Source organism: Podarcis pityusensis (assembly GCF_964106645.2).
Source record: "Podarcis pityusensis genome assembly, chromosome: 14".
Lineage (NCBI taxonomy): Eukaryota > Metazoa > Chordata > Lepidosauria > Squamata > Lacertidae > Podarcis > Podarcis pityusensis.
Genome location: NC_138039.1, coordinates 16,434,780 through 16,454,574, shown reverse-complemented (window position 1 = coordinate 16,454,574; position 19,795 = coordinate 16,434,780). Strand labels below are relative to the sequence as shown.

The 19,795-nt window shown below is 38.3% G+C and overlaps 1 protein-coding gene across 8 annotated transcripts in view; it reads left to right on the top strand.

The window, feature by feature from the left end:
- The window catches only part of MRTFB (myocardin related transcription factor B), a 104,433-nt gene that overhangs the window by 13,270 nt on the left and 71,368 nt on the right, over positions 1–19,795 (top strand). For 7 of the 8 annotated variants that reach the window (XM_080981807.1, XM_080981811.1, XM_080981810.1 and 4 more), the window contains one exon: positions 17,711–17,877. In XM_080981807.1, the coding sequence (XP_080837933.1) occupies positions 17,711–17,877 (167 nt within the window). Of the gene's footprint in view, positions 1–14,711; positions 14,737–17,710; positions 17,878–19,795 lie in introns of those variants that run through there. The other variant, XM_080981812.1, reaches the window with a different exon arrangement.

Here is a 19,795-nt window from a genome sequence, read left to right as displayed (position 1 = left end):
ACTGAAGGGAGTTTCACAACAATTTGTGATATGCTAGTCATCAAAGAAAGTCACACATTATTATGCACTGTAGCAAAAAATGGACACAAACTTCTCTAATTTCAAGAATAGCAATATTTATGCACGGTGTTTGACCCACCTGCAGTTTGAATTTTGGTTGAAGTCCTAAGTAACTCATGCATTCAGTAGGATGTTGCAGATTATGCATCAGAGTAAACACATTATTACAGGGCCAGATTAATAATACGGAATTAATCAATTTTCAATCTCTGCATATGTTACATTTGTAGAATAGTGGCTGCTGAAATTGAGTGAAGTGTGATGGTGTTTCTCCATGGGTAGTTGCTTGTGTTGCAACTTCGTTTCAGCTTATTTAAAACTACTACCACTGTGAAAGAGCAACTTGACACAAATAGTCTTCTGTAGGGCAAGGAGGCCTCCTCATGGCCAGTGGTCAGGGATGATGGGAGTTGTTGTCCAGCAGCATCTGGAAGACCACAGGTTAGCTATCCCTGCTGTAGGGAGTGGTTCCTGTGTCACTTTTTCAGTCGCATTGAAGACAAAATGAATGAATTGATCCTTACTGCCTTTTGTCTGTAAACAAAGAAAATCTATAAAGATGCTGTAGTTAATACTGTGACTTAAAATATTCTTAGGAGTAAGTTCTACTCAAATCACTTGCTTTGTAATAAGTGTTTATAAGATCCAAGGTCCTAATGTATTAAATGAATGTAAAGAAAAATGTGTGTGTGTGTTTTAAATTTCATACCATCATTTTATTTTTTTGAGAGGATAATATGAACAAAAGATCCTATGAACACTTTGTAATTCTAACTGCATTGTGATTTACTATTCTTATGGGGCAGATATTCCACCAACTCAATAACGATCAACATTGTTTTCAGTTTATCACACTAAGTTTTGGATAGTCAGTTAAATCTTGTCCTTGCATCATGCACTGTTAGTCATGAAATATAAGTGGATCTGTCAAATAAGTTTTTATTAATTAGAGCTTGATTCTTGTTGGCCCCAGGGACTAAACTCTTCTTCCACCCACTCAGAATGAATTAGAGATGTGAAGTGATGGTCTGAGACCAGTAATGGGCTTAGTATTTGCATAAAGGTTATTCTTTGATCTTAAAAAGTTGTTTTTTAAAAAATAGAGAATACTTGTAAGAGGTTTGCCACAAACATAATATGTTTTTAGGCTTTAAAATCAGTTTTTACATTATGTTTACAGTGGAGTGGTCTAAATACAGGCAGCATCTGTTTATTTGCATTAAAATATAATTTAAAAGTATACGTTCATTTTGTCATATTGGCTAAGTAGGCTTTGTGGGAAGAGCCTCTCATCAGTTCGGTAGCTGTCCAAATATTGTATCTACATCAAACATGTATCAACATTACCATTTTCAAAGGAAATGGTGGGAAATTGGGCTTACAGGATGTACATCCACCCGTCCGGCTGATTTAATAACTTTGTTGTCGTTATTTCTCTTTCTTGACAAGTAGGTGCTTTTTGTTTTAGCACTTTCAGGCAGCAAACTGCATCACACATAGAAAGCACTTTAAGACTGCAGCCTTAAATGGTTACTATGCACCTTAACCTGGAAGTAAATCCCACTCAATGGTTTTTACTTTTGAGTAGAGATGTATAGGATTGCATTGTTCACATATTTGCACTTCACTTTTCTAAATCTTCCATCTCTAAAAAAAGTTAGCTTGTACTGTGAGGCCAGGTTTTCAGCACTTGTGCAAGTGCTTCTTCCTTTCTCCTTCCTCTCAACCAGTTGGAGCACTATAGCTTTCAGAAACCGAAGAGATAGCCCAAAATAGCATATTAGTTGTGCAATATAATTTAAACTCTTCTAAAACCTCTAATAATATGCCTCACAGTTGCAAAATCAGTTAAGGTTTTGTTGTATTATGATAATAAAATATTTTATGTAGCAGCCGTAACACAGTATCTTTACTAGGACCGAAAAGATTTGCTGATCCTAATAAAAATATTATGCCTTTGGATTCCCTCCTGCCCCCTCTAATAGGCCAACATGTCTATCAGCAATACTACCGTATTGCCTTGAGTCTAATGTGCTATTGAATCTAATGCGCACCTCAATTTTCAGAACCTTGAAACCAAAAAAGGTATTTGCTGGTGAATGTAAATGTGCCATTGAATCTAATGCACACCTTAATTTTTGCAACGTAATTTGGCTAAAAACAGTGAGCATTAGATTTGAGTAAATATTATATTTTAACTTTTAGGTCCTGCAGCATAGCTGCACAGAGCCCTTGGGGAATGAACAACATATTCACTAAAACATACACAATGAAACAGAATAAATTTAAACTATTAATAATCATTGCATTAAAAAACCAAAAGAACAAAATATAAAAACTTGACTGGTAGATTTGATTCAAGTTTCCTCATTAATCAGTAAGGCCTGAAACAGAATAGTTTTCTTTTAAAAGGCTGGTGAAAATCTAGTTGACCTAGGGTGAGTCTTTCAGAAAAAAAAATGCTGCTGCAGGAAAAGGACATGTTCCTTGTCATCCTCAATCTAGCCTATGACAAAGATGGAGACCCTTGGTGTATGGGTATGGGGCTCATACTGAAATGATGCTCTCTAAAAATGCCAAAGCCATTAGAGCTTTATGGTTGAGCTTTAAAGAACTTTGAATTGTGTTTGGGAGCCATTATAGATCTCTTGGTACATGTTTTAAGTGCTCTTAACTTTTAACTCCTGATAATGAGGCTGTTGCATCTTGAACCCACTGAAGATTCTGAACAGTCTCCAGATGCAGCTGCTGCCCCACATAGAACATATTGTAGTAATCTAGACTTAAGTTTATCAGGCATGTAGCTAGGTCACCATTTTTCAGGAGTGCTTGCTGCTGACGTACCAGCTTCAGCTGGTCAAGTGCTATCCTTACTGTGACCTGTTGAGGTTCCAGAAACATTCCCAAACGGCACACTTGCTCTTTCCTTGAAACTGCTAACCATTCAAATTAGGGGAACCCTCAGCTCCCAGATAAGGTCATTGATGAATATTTCCATCTTAAGACTAAGCTACTGTTTATTCACCCTTACCCAATCCTGTCATTTACCCCAGGCACCTGTTTATAGCTTTCACCATGTTATATGATTTCCTCTTGCGCTAAACATCAAGCGAATTTATGCTAGCAAGTTCATGTAAATATCTCAAAACAAAGGGGACAAATTGGAATCTTATAGCACCCAATGAGATGAGGCCAACGTAAGATGCAGGAGAAGAATAATCACAAAGCAGTGCTTCCAATCACATAATGTGACCCAGAAGGAGGTTCAGGAGATATATCATACTTCCTTGTGCATCTCTTGGCAAAGGTAATCAAAATGGTTTCAGTCCTAAAGCCTAATAATGTGGATCAATATAATCAGTAATATTCAGAAGTCTCAAAATCCTCACATCTCCTAGCATATTAGAAACTGGCAGGTAATTGAGGTCCATATGGGTCATTCTGTCCCCTCCTCCCAAAAAGGTCTTATAGTTGCCTTCAAAGGGGCAGAATACAGTTTTCCACAGAAGAGAGATAAATCTGGTCAGCCTATTCTGACCAATCTGGCCAGCCTTTCCTGACTCACTTAGGATGGGCAAGAGTAGTGTGTACACATGGCTGGATTTGCTTTTTAAAGAACTCTGTATCCTCAGGTAACAACAACTGAAGCTCATTGAAGCAAAATTGATAATTTGAGACTGTGGACATGTCTTACATAGCTAAGTTGTGAGGATTGCCCATTCTCTACAAGCACACACACATACACACAGCCTCCCAAGTACTGTATGTCACAATACTCCACTGGAGCTTGAATTTGATCAGAATGTAAGCCAAGTTGTAATAGGCCTCTTACTATCTGAAAATGTTTCTTTGGATAGACTGATTCAGAAAACAAGGGCTTCAAGTGGATACCAGCCCATGCTTCTTTATATTTGTCCCAATGTCCCTTCTGCTTTATGTTCTCTATTTTCTGGAATACCAGGAAGAGTTATAGATTCAAGGACATGGGAGAAGACTCATCAGCGCTATCATATAAACTGCCTGAGTCAACCCCCTGTTCCAGAGGCCAGCTAGAGCTTTGACAGCTAATGAGATTGACTGGTAACATTTTGGTAATTCCTTGTACCAATCACCTTTAAGGGATGGAAATCTTCAGTGACCCATCACTCTTTCCACAGACTAAAGTTATGATATTCTCAATTACCAAAGCAGTATTCCCTACCATCTGGGTACTATTACACTGATTGGAATAAAACATGTAATCCAGAGAATCATCTGCAACATGCATTGTGACAGTTAAACATGGAGACAGACATAAGGTGGCACCATGAACTCAGGAGGTCACAAAAGGGATCTTGAAATTGTCCAACACTGATAGGCTTGAGGACCTCAACACCAATTCTGATAACAAATCAATCAGCCTGTTACTCAGTAGTCAGTCCAGTAACAGAATCCCTGGTTCTCAGGTCTGGCACTGGGCATAATTGCCAGGTTGGTTCCCTTATAAAGTTCCTGTTTGAATGGTGGCCAAAGTGATGTTGTAGAGCAGCAGCTGTTGGCTCAGTTAGCTCCACTCCTTGAATTCTCCAGAGTTGGAAGAAAGGCCAGAAGCAGGGATAGCTCTTAATGCTCTAATCCCACTTCTTCTTTTCCTCACCTGCTCAGGCTTCACTCAAAAGCCCTACCATCCTGTCCCCCATACATTTCTAATAGAGGCATGCTCCACCTTAACAAATAGCATTGTACATTGCTATAACCTGCCCATCAACCTTGTGGTGGAGGGCAGTTAAAAAATTAATAGTACTTAATAGTGCAAATTAATACTACAAATCAATAATACTTAAGTTAAAATATTTTCCTTGTTTAGCAGGGACAAAGAAAAACAAACTTCACTCCATAACCATAGCATTCTTCTCCAGCTGTCTCCTAGAGAAAACAGTTTCCTTGGGCCTTTGTTCACAAAGTACCCACCACTATATTATCTCCTCCAATCTCTCTGTTTCCTTCCTTCCTTCCTTCCTTCCTTCCTTCCTTCCTTTATCCACAGTTTTTTCAAGATGGAAGTCAAAATGCCATACATGGGTTTCCAGAACAGTCTTCCAGACCCATTTAGTTTCAGCATGCGGTTGCTTCAAACTTTGACCTTGATGTCATGCTTGCTCCCTCCAGGACAATTGCTCTTGAGATCACTGCTTAAGGCACTGGCTTAGTCTTTTGTTATCCCAGAGTATGCTGGACTAAATACCTTCCTTTCCAAGTGTGAGAGACATAAACTACTAAAAAGTGCTTCAAACAGTTGAATATTGCAGATCGCAACACACCAACAATATTCAGATGCTATGAATCTTGATCTAAAGTGTTTGTATTTATGCACTTCCCTGCCAAATGAATGTGGAATTAATTTTCAGGTTATTAATGTTTGGACATCTGACAAGCCACTTCTCAAAGTGTTTTGAAAATTAGGTTAACTCTGGGCATAGTGCCAGTAGGAATGTGAGAGAGGGGCCTCTAGTTATGCTACCCCGTAAGGTTTGATTAAATTGTGAAACCCAAACAAATCATAAGAAAGACAAAGGCTGCATTCTGCACAACTTTAAAAAATCTTTAAGCAGTGATTTCATAAAACAAGTACATTTTTATAGGTATATTTAGCAAGTCACGCTGCATTTTCTGTAATGTTCTAATATTAGAAATATGCCACGAAATTAATAATGTAGTTCATGTTTAAACTGTATTGATATATTTAAAAAATCAATAGCTCCAAAGTAACTTTAAAAACATCAACCTTCTCTCTGCATGTTGAATAAAATGTTCCACTCAGTGCACTTAATATTTCAAATAAAAGGTGTTGAAGCTCCCAGCCTGCCTGGAAGTTCCAGTATCTTGCTCAGAAATCTTTTATGCTAATCCTAGATGTGTGGCTCCAGGCTGAAATTTCTCAGTGGTGAGAGGAAACATGGCCTCCACTTTAACAGAGATGTTATTACTGCACATGTTTCAAACCTGAGTGCCGGCATTAAAAATAAAAAAAGTTCTGAAACTGATGTCTTGTGCCAAATCTAGGCATGATGCCCACAGTTTTGTCCTCTGTGCTGCTTGTAGTTTTCTGAGCTGTGTACTCCAGACCTAATATGTGTCTTGTCACAGTTCATGCTGTGGCATGTCTTAGAGCTTGATCCTATGCATGTTTTTGGTTGCAATTCTAAACACATTTTCCAGCAAGTAAGTTCCACTGAGTACAGTGCAATGTATATCTGAGTAAACATGTGTAAGATTCTGTTGTTAGCTCCCTACTGTATTTACCGTTTATTTAGCTTGCAAGGATTGTTTGCATTCCAAGTCAAAGTGGAGATTTATGCAGTGGGGGAGCCTACATTAATGGTGATTTTATTTTAGTAGCAATGAGGTAATTAAATATGCTGTTCTTAGAGGCTTGAAATTTGTCTGCATTCATGGAGGCTTTTTGCTGGTAAATCTGAATCTGTGTAAGTTAACAGGAAATAAGTCCTATTTAGCTTGGGGTGATTTACTTCTGAGAAAACACATTGGGCTATGAAAGGATAATAATAAGTGGATACTCGTTACATATTTATTTTAAAGGGCTCTGAGGCACTCAAGACAGATCACAACTAATCTGTGAGCAATGAAAGTTTGATCAAAGCCAGAACAAAAACTACTGCAATCAAAAAAGGCTGGGCAGCAGATAATGCCAACCAAAAGTCTTAGTTTGAGTAGAAACTAAATTAATATGAGATAACTGTGATGCAGTCAAAATATTATCCTTGGGGATGAAATCTGTGTATGGAAGTGTACTTACATATAGCATCTAAATACGAACATGCATTCTGCATTTTGGATAAATGCATACTTTGAAATGGATATTAACAGTTACTTGCATTGATTACCATAAATATTCCAAAACACTTTGGTTCCTGTCTGAAGATAGATGCTCACAGTAAGTGGCCTATGACAGCAGATGTGAATGCATGTTTGCCATCCACCTTGTAATACTGTTGTAATACGCCAACTATGCGGCTGGGTAGTGTTTGTGAGGTTATCATTGGACAATTCTCATCCTATTTTGAATCCCAACAATGGATTCCATGCACAGAAGCCCTGTTCCACACACAAGAAAAGAAGTATGGAAAATACATTATAGCAGCTCAGGCATTGCATGAAATGCTATGGAAGGATAGTCTGATTGCCATGCAATGTAATTCACACACATCTCTGTTCACTCAGATAAGCAAATACTGATAGATAAGCAAATACTGAAAATAAATGTTAATATATAGCTATCCTTTCCCCACCTCCTTTAAAATGCTTGAGAGAGATCTGCAGTTGTTGTCAAGGCTCTGTTGTTACCATAGATGCAGTTCTGAAATAAATAGAGCTGCTTAGTCCTTTATGGAGAATCACAAATATTGTATTAGTGGCACAGCCCTTCAAAAAAGTTAGGACCTAACAAGAATCTGAAGAACCATAAGCCACTGTTTTCAGCAGGATGACACTGCTTTATTTTGCTCTTTATTGTCACTTTTCTATGTATTTCCACTTTTAACTTCACACATTTGAAAGGTGCCTAGAAAAATATGCCTTCTCTTCTTTCTCCACTGCTTCCCATTTTTAAAAATACAATATTTACATGGTGCTGCAGATTGATGACCAAGTTTCCTCAAATTATTCAGTGGGCCACAAAATATTTATTGTATTTCTGTCCTAAAACTTCCAGTGGACATCTGTCAAAGAGATAATTAGGTTCATGCCCAATTAGCTTCACAAACGCTATACCATTAGGCATTCTCAGTCTCCAACTCCACCTCAACATGTAATCTTTTGTTTTAAGGTGTCAGATCACTTTTGGCTTAGTTTTTTTAAAAACAAAAAACCAAAATAACACAATGTTAGAAAAAAAACAAAGAAGGAACTTAATGGGTTTTACCCAACTAACTTACTCAGAGTAAACCCGTTGAAATCAATATATCAGTAAGTTAATCAAGTATTTAATATTTTGGTATATTTTAATGTAAAAATATATTTTGGTTATCACTGATACTCAGTATTGTGTGTGTGTATCCTATGATCATGATGGTCAAAACAATAAACTGTACAATGCAACCTATGTTTGATAGGACTAATATGGGATACAACTCAACTTTTATAAGTACTTGTACCCAGTTAATTTTTTTTTAAGATATGTTCAACAAATTCCAGGAACTTGAAAGTTACCATATCTGGTCTCCAATGCTGTAGCAGGGTCCTTCATATTTGCATAATGCAGTGTGCCACAAGCAAGAAAGCAGAAGAGGTTAGGTCTTGTATCAATAGACTGAAGGCGTTCATCTCTACATAGTTCCATCCTTATTCCAGACATCATGATATATCAGTATATTGCGATGTTGAAAACCGGATATTGCTCAGCCCTAGTGATGAGACATATTTCCATTGTTAGAATGTGAGTATTTAAGCAGTCAGGGCTCTTCACAAGATCCATTTGTTTATCTGGGTACTAGGTTTCATTTTGCTGGGATATGTATTCATCCCTGAAAAGCAGAGTGTCATCTCTAAGGTGAAGTTAAACCTAGTATGCACTTCCATCAAAGGTGTTGTAATAATCACATGTTGCCAAAACTCTATTGCTTTATTTTGTGTCATTTTATAGTCAACCCTTCCTTGAAAATGCTAAAGGCAGTGTACATTATTCTCTTCCACTCTCCCATCTCTCTCTCTTTCTCTCCCTCCTCCATTTCAGTTGCTCTGTGAGAGAGGGACTGGCCCAAGTTACCTAGTGATCTACATTTTGGAGTAGGAATATGAACTTGGGCCTCTCTGGTCTTATTATCATATACTTGTCTGACGTCCACACCTCTAGCTAGTAATAGAGTCTTTAATTTGATTTTTAAATATCCATTTAGGGGTCCAGTTGGTGAAAAATGTGCATTTATGTTAAATCAACTGAAGAGTAAACATTTTCATTGAACCAAGTGCAACCTTTCCTTGTCCCTTCTTAAAGAGGTTGGCAATGGCATATAGAAATGTAGTTAATTGTGAGCTTACCAGCTAAGAAGGATTTTATAATGGATGGTTTTGGTTCCTGGGATTCAAAATTTAATGAATTTAGGCATAATACTCAGCCATGTGCTTATGCAGTTAGGGATTTTGGGTTTTGCTTTTAATAGAATATTAATCTCAAAATAGAAGATGTGGTGTGCATTGAACCTGGTGTGATAGTGTGAATTCTGGGAATTTTCAGTGAAACCAATGTATGAGCAGCATTACTATTAAAGATACATAGGTGTTCTCAACACTTTGGATACTACCTTCAGCTTATAACCTAAGAAAATAGCTGTGCAAATATTTTTAAAGTCCTTTTTCTGCGTTTTTTAAAGCAGGTATGGAGAAGCATGTTTCTCTCTGTACATCATCCTTCATTAAGGCATATGAGAAAGAGATTCAATATACATATTAAACTGAAATCTAATTATTAACTGAATTGCTGTTTTTGAGTAGCACTTGCAAGTGTTGCAATTAAGTGATACAATTAGCTTCCATGGAAGCAGATTCTTAGGTGTTACCTTGGTTGCAAACTATTCTGCCTGAAATGGATATTGTGTTATTTGTTACATAACTACTTTTAAGTTCCCCCGTTGATCTGTTAACAACTGATCAAGCTTCAATATACCGTACTTCTCCGTGTATAACATGAGGTTTTCTTTAAAATAATGTTTGAAAATGGGGGTTGTCTTATACACTGATAGTGCATGGGGGGACGGGTGATTGGTTGCAGCCGCGAGCAGGAGCTTGTCAGCGGCGATTTGGTGGGTGATTGGTTGCTGTGGAAAGGGTTGTTTTGGATTGGCTGCTGCTGCGGCAAATGGGTGTGCGATTGGTGAGCGGGCACACTTGTTGGATTCTGCGATGTGAGTGATTGTAAGCATTTTCATTCTGATTAGTGATTTTTGGCATCCCCCCAAAAAAGCTTAACATCCCTGGGCAATCCCCCCCAAAAAGCTCAACAACTCTGGGCTATCCGCCCCCCCAAAAAGCTCAATAACTTTGTGCAATCCTCCCCCCAAAACTCTCAACAACTCTGGGCCATCTCCCTCCATTTTCTTAAATTTGAGCCCCCCAAAATAGGGGTCGTCTTATACAGGGTGTGTGTGTTATACACGGAAAAATACGGTATATTATCCTGCATTGATTGTTGTTGTTGTTGTTACTGCTGGAAACTGATTTCTTTTCCAGATAAATGCCTGTTTTGCTTTGTCTCCGAACACAGAAAATTGTGCTACTGTATTTACACTATTAGAATAAATGTAATTCACAGAAGTTCATGTACAGGAGAGATGTTCTCAAAAAGCAGCTGGAAAAGTGTCCTGTTGTGCACATAGGAAACAAACATGAATTTCCTTCCTCTGTAGTTTAATTCTAACGTTTTCCTTGCTTTGTTTGAATCAAGGGCTTGCTGGATGTGAATAAACAGAGCAGCACCTGCAAATTTGTCATAAATGGAAATAGCTTGATAGCTAAGCATAACAGTGAAATCATAAAGAAATTTAACTATTTATTAAAAGCTCAGTAAACATCTATCAGCATTAAGAAAATACATGAAAATACTGTGAAGGAGAGGAAATATTGCATAAGAGTTTATGACCATTTCATATGGGGATTCCATTCCCAGCCCCCACATGAATTGACAGGATGCATATGAACACACCCTACCCTGTTATGCCTCATTATGCCCCACTCCTGTTCCCCTCATTATGCCCTTTTAGTGATGTGTTTTGTGATCTTTTCTGTCAATTCCAGGTTGGGTGCTGTGCATGTGTCTTTCAGACGTGCATTAATCAGTCATTGCCTGTATTGCTTTTAGAAATCAGTGATGATGCTTTTAGAAATCAGTGGTGTCTCTTTATGAACTGTCAGCTTTGAAGGCCTCAGCATCTCCTATAGTGTTGGAGAAAATAGTTGGATTTTGCAGAAAGCTAAATCCATAATAGTAGTTTATAAGTGTTTATTGCAGTGTTGTAAATTGGATATTCATGAACTTGGATATGAATGGAATATGGAGTTAGTGTTTCAATTCATTTCGAATCCAGTGTCCGCTAATGCTTGTACATGGAATAGCAAAGCGTAGATGTCATGATGTCTGAACTGGACCATTGTTGTGCACTTTCTCTTTCTTGCTGTATATTTTGCCTAAGATATGTAAAGGTCTTTGGAAGTACTGAGTGCAAAACATCCCCAGCCTGGTGCTTTCCAGGTGATTCCCATCATCCCTGACCATTGACTATGTTGGCTAGTACTGATGGGAGTTGTAATCAAAAACATATGGAGGGTATCCGGTTTGAGAAGGCTGTTGTAAAGGCTAACTACAATGAAACAGCCTGGCACCTTTTTGTATGTGACTTTTCCCTAAGCAAAAACTATGCAAGCAAACTTTTGTGAACTAGTACCCATCAGTTTCACTAGCTTTGTTAAGATTGCAGTATTGGAATTTGACAGTTGGGAACTTCCTGTATCTTTTTGGCAGATGCTTGGGCATCAGAAGATTATACAGTGGTACCTCGCAAGACGAATGCCTCGCAAGACGGAAAACTCGCAAAACGAAAGGGTTTTTTGTTTTTTGAGCTGCTTCGCAAGACGATTTTCGCTATGGGCTTGCTTTGCAAGACGGAAACGTCTTGCAAGTTTGTTTCCTTTTTCTTAACACCGTTAATACAGTTGCGACTTGACTTCGAGGAGCAACTCATAGCACGCGGTGTGGTAGCCTTTTTTGAGGTTTTTGAAGACTTTGGTGATTTTTGAAGCTTTTCCAAAACTTTCCCGACACCGTGCTTCGCAAGACGAAAAAAATCGCAAGACGACAAAACTCGCGGAACGAATTAATTTCGTCTTGCGAGGCACCACTGTATGTAGTGGAATATTGGTGGTCATTAGTATGTAGATTTGGAGTGTCAAGTAATGGGTGAATGAACATGTTTTGCTGTTAAAAGTGATAGGCCTGGCAGCAAATATTATTTGTATTGTTGTTTTTTACCTTCTTTGCCACATAATTCATATGTATTACCAGACTTTTTTCTGATAGTGAATTAGGGCAGAAAAACCTCAGGTACCTGGGACTTAAATGCCTAAAGATCTGCTTCTGGTGTCTAGGCATTTAAAATATTAAATCAGTTCTGTGTAAGGTTGGCACTTTAAAAACTTTGGTGCTGGCTTCAGTCAAAGCTGGTGTTTCCCTGTTTATAAAATGCCCTCCCTAGTGAGATGTGGCTTTCCCCATCATTATTTACTTTCAAGAGGCATTTGGAAACACTCCTGTGTATTACCCAGGCATTTTGGTGACTGAAGAAAACTGTTCCTGGGAACTATGAGATCACTTCATGAAATAATGTTGTTAACTGGAACTGCTTTTAGAATGCTTTTAACTGTAGCTGCTTTTTAAACGTTTTAACTATAATTGTTTTTAGGATATTTTAATTGTTTTAGTATTTTTTCATATTTAAATTATGGGTGTGTTTGCCACCCTGGACTGCTTTCGGAGGAAGGGTGAGATATAAATGCAATAAATAAATATGAGAACCTGGACAAAAACATAGTGCTATCTTTTCTAGCACTATCTATGACAGTTCAAAACTTGCTGCATATAATTTTTGAATGCTTCTTTTCCTTGGAATATCCTCAGTTGGAGGCAGCAAGGCTTCCAAATACCAGTTGTTGGAAACCACAGGAGGAGAAAGTGCTCTGGTGCTCATGTTTCCCACAGGCATCTGGTTGATGGGATGCTCTGAGAATGGGATGCTGGACTAGATGGGCCATTGGTCTGATCCAGCAGGCTATTCTTATATTCTTACATTCCATGTTGAAGGATATGTTTTGGAATTTATGGTAAAGCCATTGATCACTTTCTTGGCCTTCCTATTTTTCACATGCCCTTTGTAACAGTTGTCAAAGAGAGCAAGAGTTATTTTGCCTAATTTTGCCTTAGTTCATAACATTTGTTTTCCTCCAATCAATGCTCTTTTTATATTGCATATATCCATAGCAATAAGAAGTGAGAGTAACTGGAGCAACTGTTGCTAGGTACTGTGACTCTGTTTCCAAGTTTATATTAGAATTCATAAGTACCCCTTTATGAATAAAATAAGAAATATAATAGAAAAGTCAAATAAAGCTTAACTTCATTTATATGCAGATAATTTGACATTTCAGTCAGAAGAAATTTGGATTTCCAAAATGCATCTTAGCAAGTGATTAATTTTTGGCATTTTAAAGTGTCCTAATTTATTGTTTCCCTGCAGTTTAATTTCAAATGGAGGCAAAGGTACAGCAAAGCTGTTGGTACACTTCTAATTTCATGTACATTTATTAACATGTCTCATTGATTTTAGTGGAATTTAGTTCCATATGAGCATATGCAATTAAATTGAATTTTATCTTATTGATGGAAATGGTGCTGAAGTCACTAAGCAATTTACATTTGTGTAAGAATTTTAATAGGAATTCTGCTCTGAAAAGATTCTACTAATGATGTATCTATTTCAATGAACATGTGGGAGTTTGGGGAATGTATAATGTCATAAAATGGGAGCAGGGTTATGACAAGCTATGCTTTCTAAAAGCTAATTATTAAGCAGTTAGCAGCTACATATGATTGTAAATTTGATTAAACCCCAAAGCCACTTCTCTTTTTCTATACATGTAAATATAGTTAACCTTAGAGATGCACTTGACTGTTTATAATGTACAAAGAAGCACATTTTCTGGAACATAGGCATGGAAATCTCCAAAATCTGCTTTCCCGCTGCCAAAAAATAGCATATAAGTTAAGGAAACATGAATTAATGTGCTTTAGCAACCCTACCCTTCAGTTCTTTAACCTGGTAGTCTAGGCTCCCTATGAATTTTATTTATTTGAAATTGTATATTACAGAATTAGCTGTGCTTTACACACTTTTACAGTAAGCGTTCCCAGCCTTCTAGATCCTTTGAATTCCCAACAGTGCCACCTAGCATGGCCAATGGTCAGGAATGATGTGAATTGTAGTCCAAAACGAACAGAGGGCAACAAGTTGAAGGAAGGCTGCTCTACATTTCTGCTCTCTCCCCATCTGGCAAAACTAGTGGTTGGGATCCCAAACATGTGGTTAGTCCTAGAGGTTTTAACCACTAGGAATTTCATATCTACCACCAGAACCTAACCTCTTTCACAGCTAAATGATGCTCCTGACTCCCAATGTGAATGTGGCTTTGTTTAGTTGAATTATTATAGCTTTAATAATATTAATATTAATAATAATAATGGTAATATAAAGCGTGACCTAGCCAGTGCTATACACTTTAATCTCCAATTTATTTCAGTAGAATTGTTAAACATGTGCTTAAGCAGAGAACATTAAAGCACAGATGGTAGTGGCACTGTGACAGAAGAAAATGTGTTTCTTCTATAATAAAAAACATTAACTGGAATATCTCTGCATCTGACCCACCAGGAAGTGGCCCCTGTGCCACTCTGGTATCCTATGAATCAAACATCAAATGTTACTTCTGGTGATAAATTGTGGGACTTGAGACTCCAGCACACCATGGGTGAGCAGATGGTTGAAAGCATGTACACCACACATTTTTTAAAAAGTTGACTGTTGAGAAGGCAGCGCTTCAGATGAAAAGCCTTCCAATCTGCAAAGGCTTTTAAAGGTAATCACCTGCACTTTGAACTGGGTCTGGAAACAAATTGGTAGCTAGTGCAGGTATTTCAACAGGGCAGTTACTTGCTCCAAGTAAGCATCTCCATTTAATAGCCTGGCTGTGGGAGTACGGGAGGTGATAGTGGAGTGGCTTGATAGCCAGCAAGATGAACACATAATTTTCTAGTTCCTGATTTTATCTGCTAATAAATCAGCTTATCAGACCTGATGCTTGAACTGAAAGAAATGCATTAAAACATGGACAATGAAACAAAGATCTCAGCAACAGTTAGATCTGAGTTTAAAGTCCCATATTCCCATCTGAAATAGACTGGAATTGCCAAGAACTTAGGGAGACAAAACTGAATATTACATGGCAAAGAGCTACCTGAAGCTGTAAAAAAGGGCCAGACTTGTGGGGAAAGGGCCAGGCGACGGAGAGTATAGTTTGTAAAATTAAAATGGGGAATTATTCAGGCTTGGACTAAGAGCTAATATAGGGGATGCTGTTAGAAATTAAATGGTCTGTGAGAAATAGAAGGGGAAACGCAATGCACTTTTTACTCCACTGCATCAGTTACAGTTGTCCTGATGTGAAATTGACATTAAGAAAGAACATGACATTAAGAAAGAGGTCTCCAGGAGTGGACTACGTATATAATTTCCATACCCTTGCAAATGGTGGTGGTTAGCAACAATAAATCCAAATCTCACTAGGTAATGGGGGTGACTCAGTGCCCACCCCTCGCAACCATCCTCAGCCCACCTGGTGGCAAACAGTGTTGACACATCCTAATGAATCTTCCCGAGTTAAAGAATGGCCACTACACAAATTTTACACTGCTTATACAGTGGTGTTTCTTGTTAAATCAAGGCCACAGTAGTATATATGAATTTTACTGGCACTCATTAGTGACCTTGGCTAGGACAGAAAGAACATTTGACTGTGGAATAGAAGGCAAGCAAGGCTGGATAATAAAAAAGGCTTCAAGAGGAGAGATGAGTCATAGACATACAAAGATAAAAGCTTTGCAAATGGTACACCCACAGAATCTTATCATAAGCAACATTTTACTTTAGCTCCTATTAATGGGAGTTTTGAGAAATTATGTAAGAACTTTAAAGGGCTCACTCTTAACTTGATGGGAGGTTATGAAAGAGAATATGTAGCCAGAATATTCCACTTGGGAATCAGAAAGCTTTTTTAAAAAAAAATATTAATATGCTGTTAATATTAGTAGCTCCTTACTTTAGCTGGACAGCTGTTAAGAGTTGTATGGAAACAGTTTGTAAAACAAACCCCAATATTTGATTATTATTTTTGCCTTTGTGTCTATTAAAAAGACAAGAAATGTATATATTTGCTCATGCTTTAATAACCACAGATTTGTATAACAGCATTATAATATTGGTGGTTTTATTTTCAATCCCTTTGCTATGAATCCCTAGTATGGAGATTACTCTTTCATAGCAGTAGTGTTTTGCACTGACATTTTCATCAAGGCATCCACCAGCAGTAGTCAAGAGTCCCTTTTCTGTTCAGTCATTTGCAATCATCTGTATACATAATTAACATTAGTTCTTATGGGGTTGCCATGGAGAAAGGTATTTAAAGTTACCAAGGGCTTCCTTTGACACTTTAAAAAAATTATTCAGATTATGGTTCAAGATTCAGGTAGGTAGCCATGTTGGTCTGACACAGTCGAAATATATAAAAAAATAAAAAAGTTGTCCAGTAGCACCTTAGAGACCAACTAAGTTTGTTCTTGGTTTAAGCTTTCGTGTGCATGCACACTTCTTCAGATTCAGATTGTGGTATCTGTGAAAAACAGTACTCAGTTGGGCTGGTCTTAACTTGCTATGTGAATACATATTTTGTTTTATTGAGAGCCAAACTGCATATGCAAACTGAACCTCATGACTTTTTTTTAAGATTGAAAGTGGAGAAATGGTGGGGAATGGGAAGGGGGGAACTTAATATTTTACCTGATTGCAATTTCCAATTTCCTTGCATCAGAGCCTCCCTGTGGGGGGAAATATCCACGGGGAAATGGGAAGTTTTGCATTTATTTCTTTTATCTTAAGCTTAGTTTCAATAGATTATGGGAACTAGGGGGCTGGGCCCAAAGGCTTCAAGATAAAAGAGGGTTTTGCAAAGGGTTTTGAAGTAGGTAAAGGTAAGGTAAAGGACCCCTGGACGGTTAAGTCCAGTCAAAGGTGACTATGGGGTGCTGCGCTCATCTCGCTTCAGGCAGAGGGAGCTGGCGTTTGTCCACAGACAGCTTTCTGGGCCATGTGGCCAGCATGACTAAATCGCTTCTGGTGCAACACACAGGTGTTCTAGCATTTTGTTTTGGGCATAGGGGGCATCAAAGGAGAATGAACAGAGTTATCTGAGGGAACAGAAGACTTTTGGAAGGAGCTATGAATGGGTAAGGGATGCGGGTGGCGCTGTGGGTAAAAGCCTCAGTGCCTAGGACTTGCCGATCGAAAGGTCGGCGGTTCGAATCCCCGCGGCGGGGTGCGCTCCCGTCGCTCAGTCCCAGTGCCTGCCAACCTAGCAGTTCGAAAGCACCCCCGGGTGCAAGTAGATAAATAGGGACCGCTTACTAGCGGGAAGGTAAACGGCGTTCCGTGTGCTGCGCTGGCTCGCCAGATGCAGCTTGTCACGCTGGCCATGTGACCCGGAAGTGTCTGCGGACAGCGCTGGCTCCCAGCCTATAGAGTGAGATGAGCGCACAACCCTAGAGTCTGTCAAGACTGGCCCGCACGGGCAGGGGTACCTTTACCTTTTACCTTATGAATGGGTAAAGATAGGTATCCATAGGAGGAGAGAGATAAAGGGGCCATGATGAGAGGAGGCTTTGAAGGTAAGAATAACTTGTGGATCTAGGTGTAGTTATTGAATATCTGCATGTGATAACTTTTGATCCATTTTGACAACTTGTTGGCACTAAACTGTCCTCTGTTGTCAATAATTCCAGCTGTTTGAACACAATGGAACACTTGGGAACAGTAGAGCCAGAAGATGATTCAGGATTATTACCACGCCTAGCACCTAGTCCACACAGTGAGGCAGTTGCTCATGAATTTCAGGAACTCTCCTTGCAACCCATCCAATGTTTGCCTCCCCTAAATGAAAGGAAGAATGGTGAGTACAAAATATGACAGATATTTGGTGTAGCTATTAAACAAAACTGAATTGTTACTTTTTTATTTAAGTGTTCTGTGATTTTACGCCCACTGAAAAATGAATATCTGAATGTTGTCCAATAATGTTGCAAAATATGTCATATACTCTATCATAAACATTTATACATGTTTCCCTGCTTGAAATACCAGGTGTTCATCCAGTGCTTGCCTAATGTATTCAGCACATTTGATGAATGCTGAGTACTTCCAAAAATATTAATATCTAGTTTTGGAGTTACCAGTTTTACATTTACTTTATTGGGCATTTATGGAACTTAGTGGTTGCTAGTTTCATCTCTTCCTTTTCTGTTTCTTTTGGCTAAGAGACAGGAGATTTTAATCAGGGCATGTCTGTTCTAAAACTCAAACATGTTTCCATTTGGTGTGGTCTTCATTCTTTGCATTCGTTTAGCAAAGCTTACATTTGTATGTGGTCATCTGCTGCTTGTTCTCTGTACAGTTGTTTCCTATGTACTTGCAGCTGTGTTCTGAGGCATTTGGGTTTACCTTAAAGAGATATCTGGCTATAATTTGTGCACTCCTAACAGTAATCAATTCTACTGTCTTTTTAAATTTATATAACAACTTAACATGGAGGCAACTGAGGACAATTTTTGGAACGGGGTTAGAAAGTATCAAGTAAAGAGCAATAGCAAATCCTACCATCTGAAGCAGAAGCAGTGTAGAAGAATAACAATGCAGTTGTCCACACCACTGTTTCCCATTTCCTCGTAACATCCAGATTTCAGCAATGCATTTTACGTGGGTCTTCCTCTAAAGCTTACTCATAAATGTCTGTTGCTTTGAAATACAACAGCCTGATTATTGACTGGAACTGATCAGTCAGAACATAGCTGACCAGTGTTGAAACCACCCTACTGGCTTCTGATCTGTCTAATTTAAAGTGCTGGTCTCAACCTTTAACATCTAAAGTTGTATACCTTTTGGGACCCAAGTTTTTAAAGCAAAGGAGCCATTCGCATAAACTTGCTCAGTTAGAAGGATTGAGTTGTATCCAATGGGACTTCCTCTTCCTTTCCTGCAAGCCCCTCCTGAAATCTGCTCCAGAGGATTCCCTCTAAATTTTGAGGGGTAGAAGGGGAGAGAGGGCAAAGTTGTGTTGTGTGAGAGGAGCGCAGTGTTGGATGCAACTAATAGTTATCAGAGACCCTCTGCTGTCAAAAAGTGAGGTGGATTCCTGAATATCTTCTTCAGGAATGCTCTCCTATAGGATTTGAGTAGGTTCTTGCAGGGGGTATTTTTATTGTCTGGATTTTTTAATGCTTTTAATTATTAATCTCTTTAATGTTTTTTTGTTTTTTTGTTTGAGGATGTTTACTTGTGATTGTTAGGTGAGGTTTTACCATTTATCACTGTTTTTCTATTTGCTATAATTTTGAGATGGTTTTAATGGCTGGTTGAGCCATCTTGAAAATTACGTTTTGTAAGGTATGAAGCAAATTCTTTAACAATCCCTTGGCAAGTTGCACCTTTTTATAGAGGAGTAAACAGAACCATGAAGAAAAGTTAACACTCTTTAATCCAGCATAGTTTTTCTCATAATGATACCTCATCGTGCTCTAACTGTATAAATTTTATGAGAAATTGGTACTTCATTTAATCAGAAAATGTTAGAGTTGTATCCAGTGTTATTCCTACTTAGAGTTGACCCATTAAAATCAATGGACCTAAGTTATGTCTATAAATTTTAATTCTACATATGTAGAATTTCAGAATGTCAAGTTTTGTGATGAAAAGATCCTTATGTGGAAAAGAAAAGGAGATTAGAGCATGAGAGCAATCCAAATGCACATTCCATTGGCAGTACTGCAGTGCTGGTAGGCAACATTTGTATTCCTGTCCTGCTCATGGAAGCA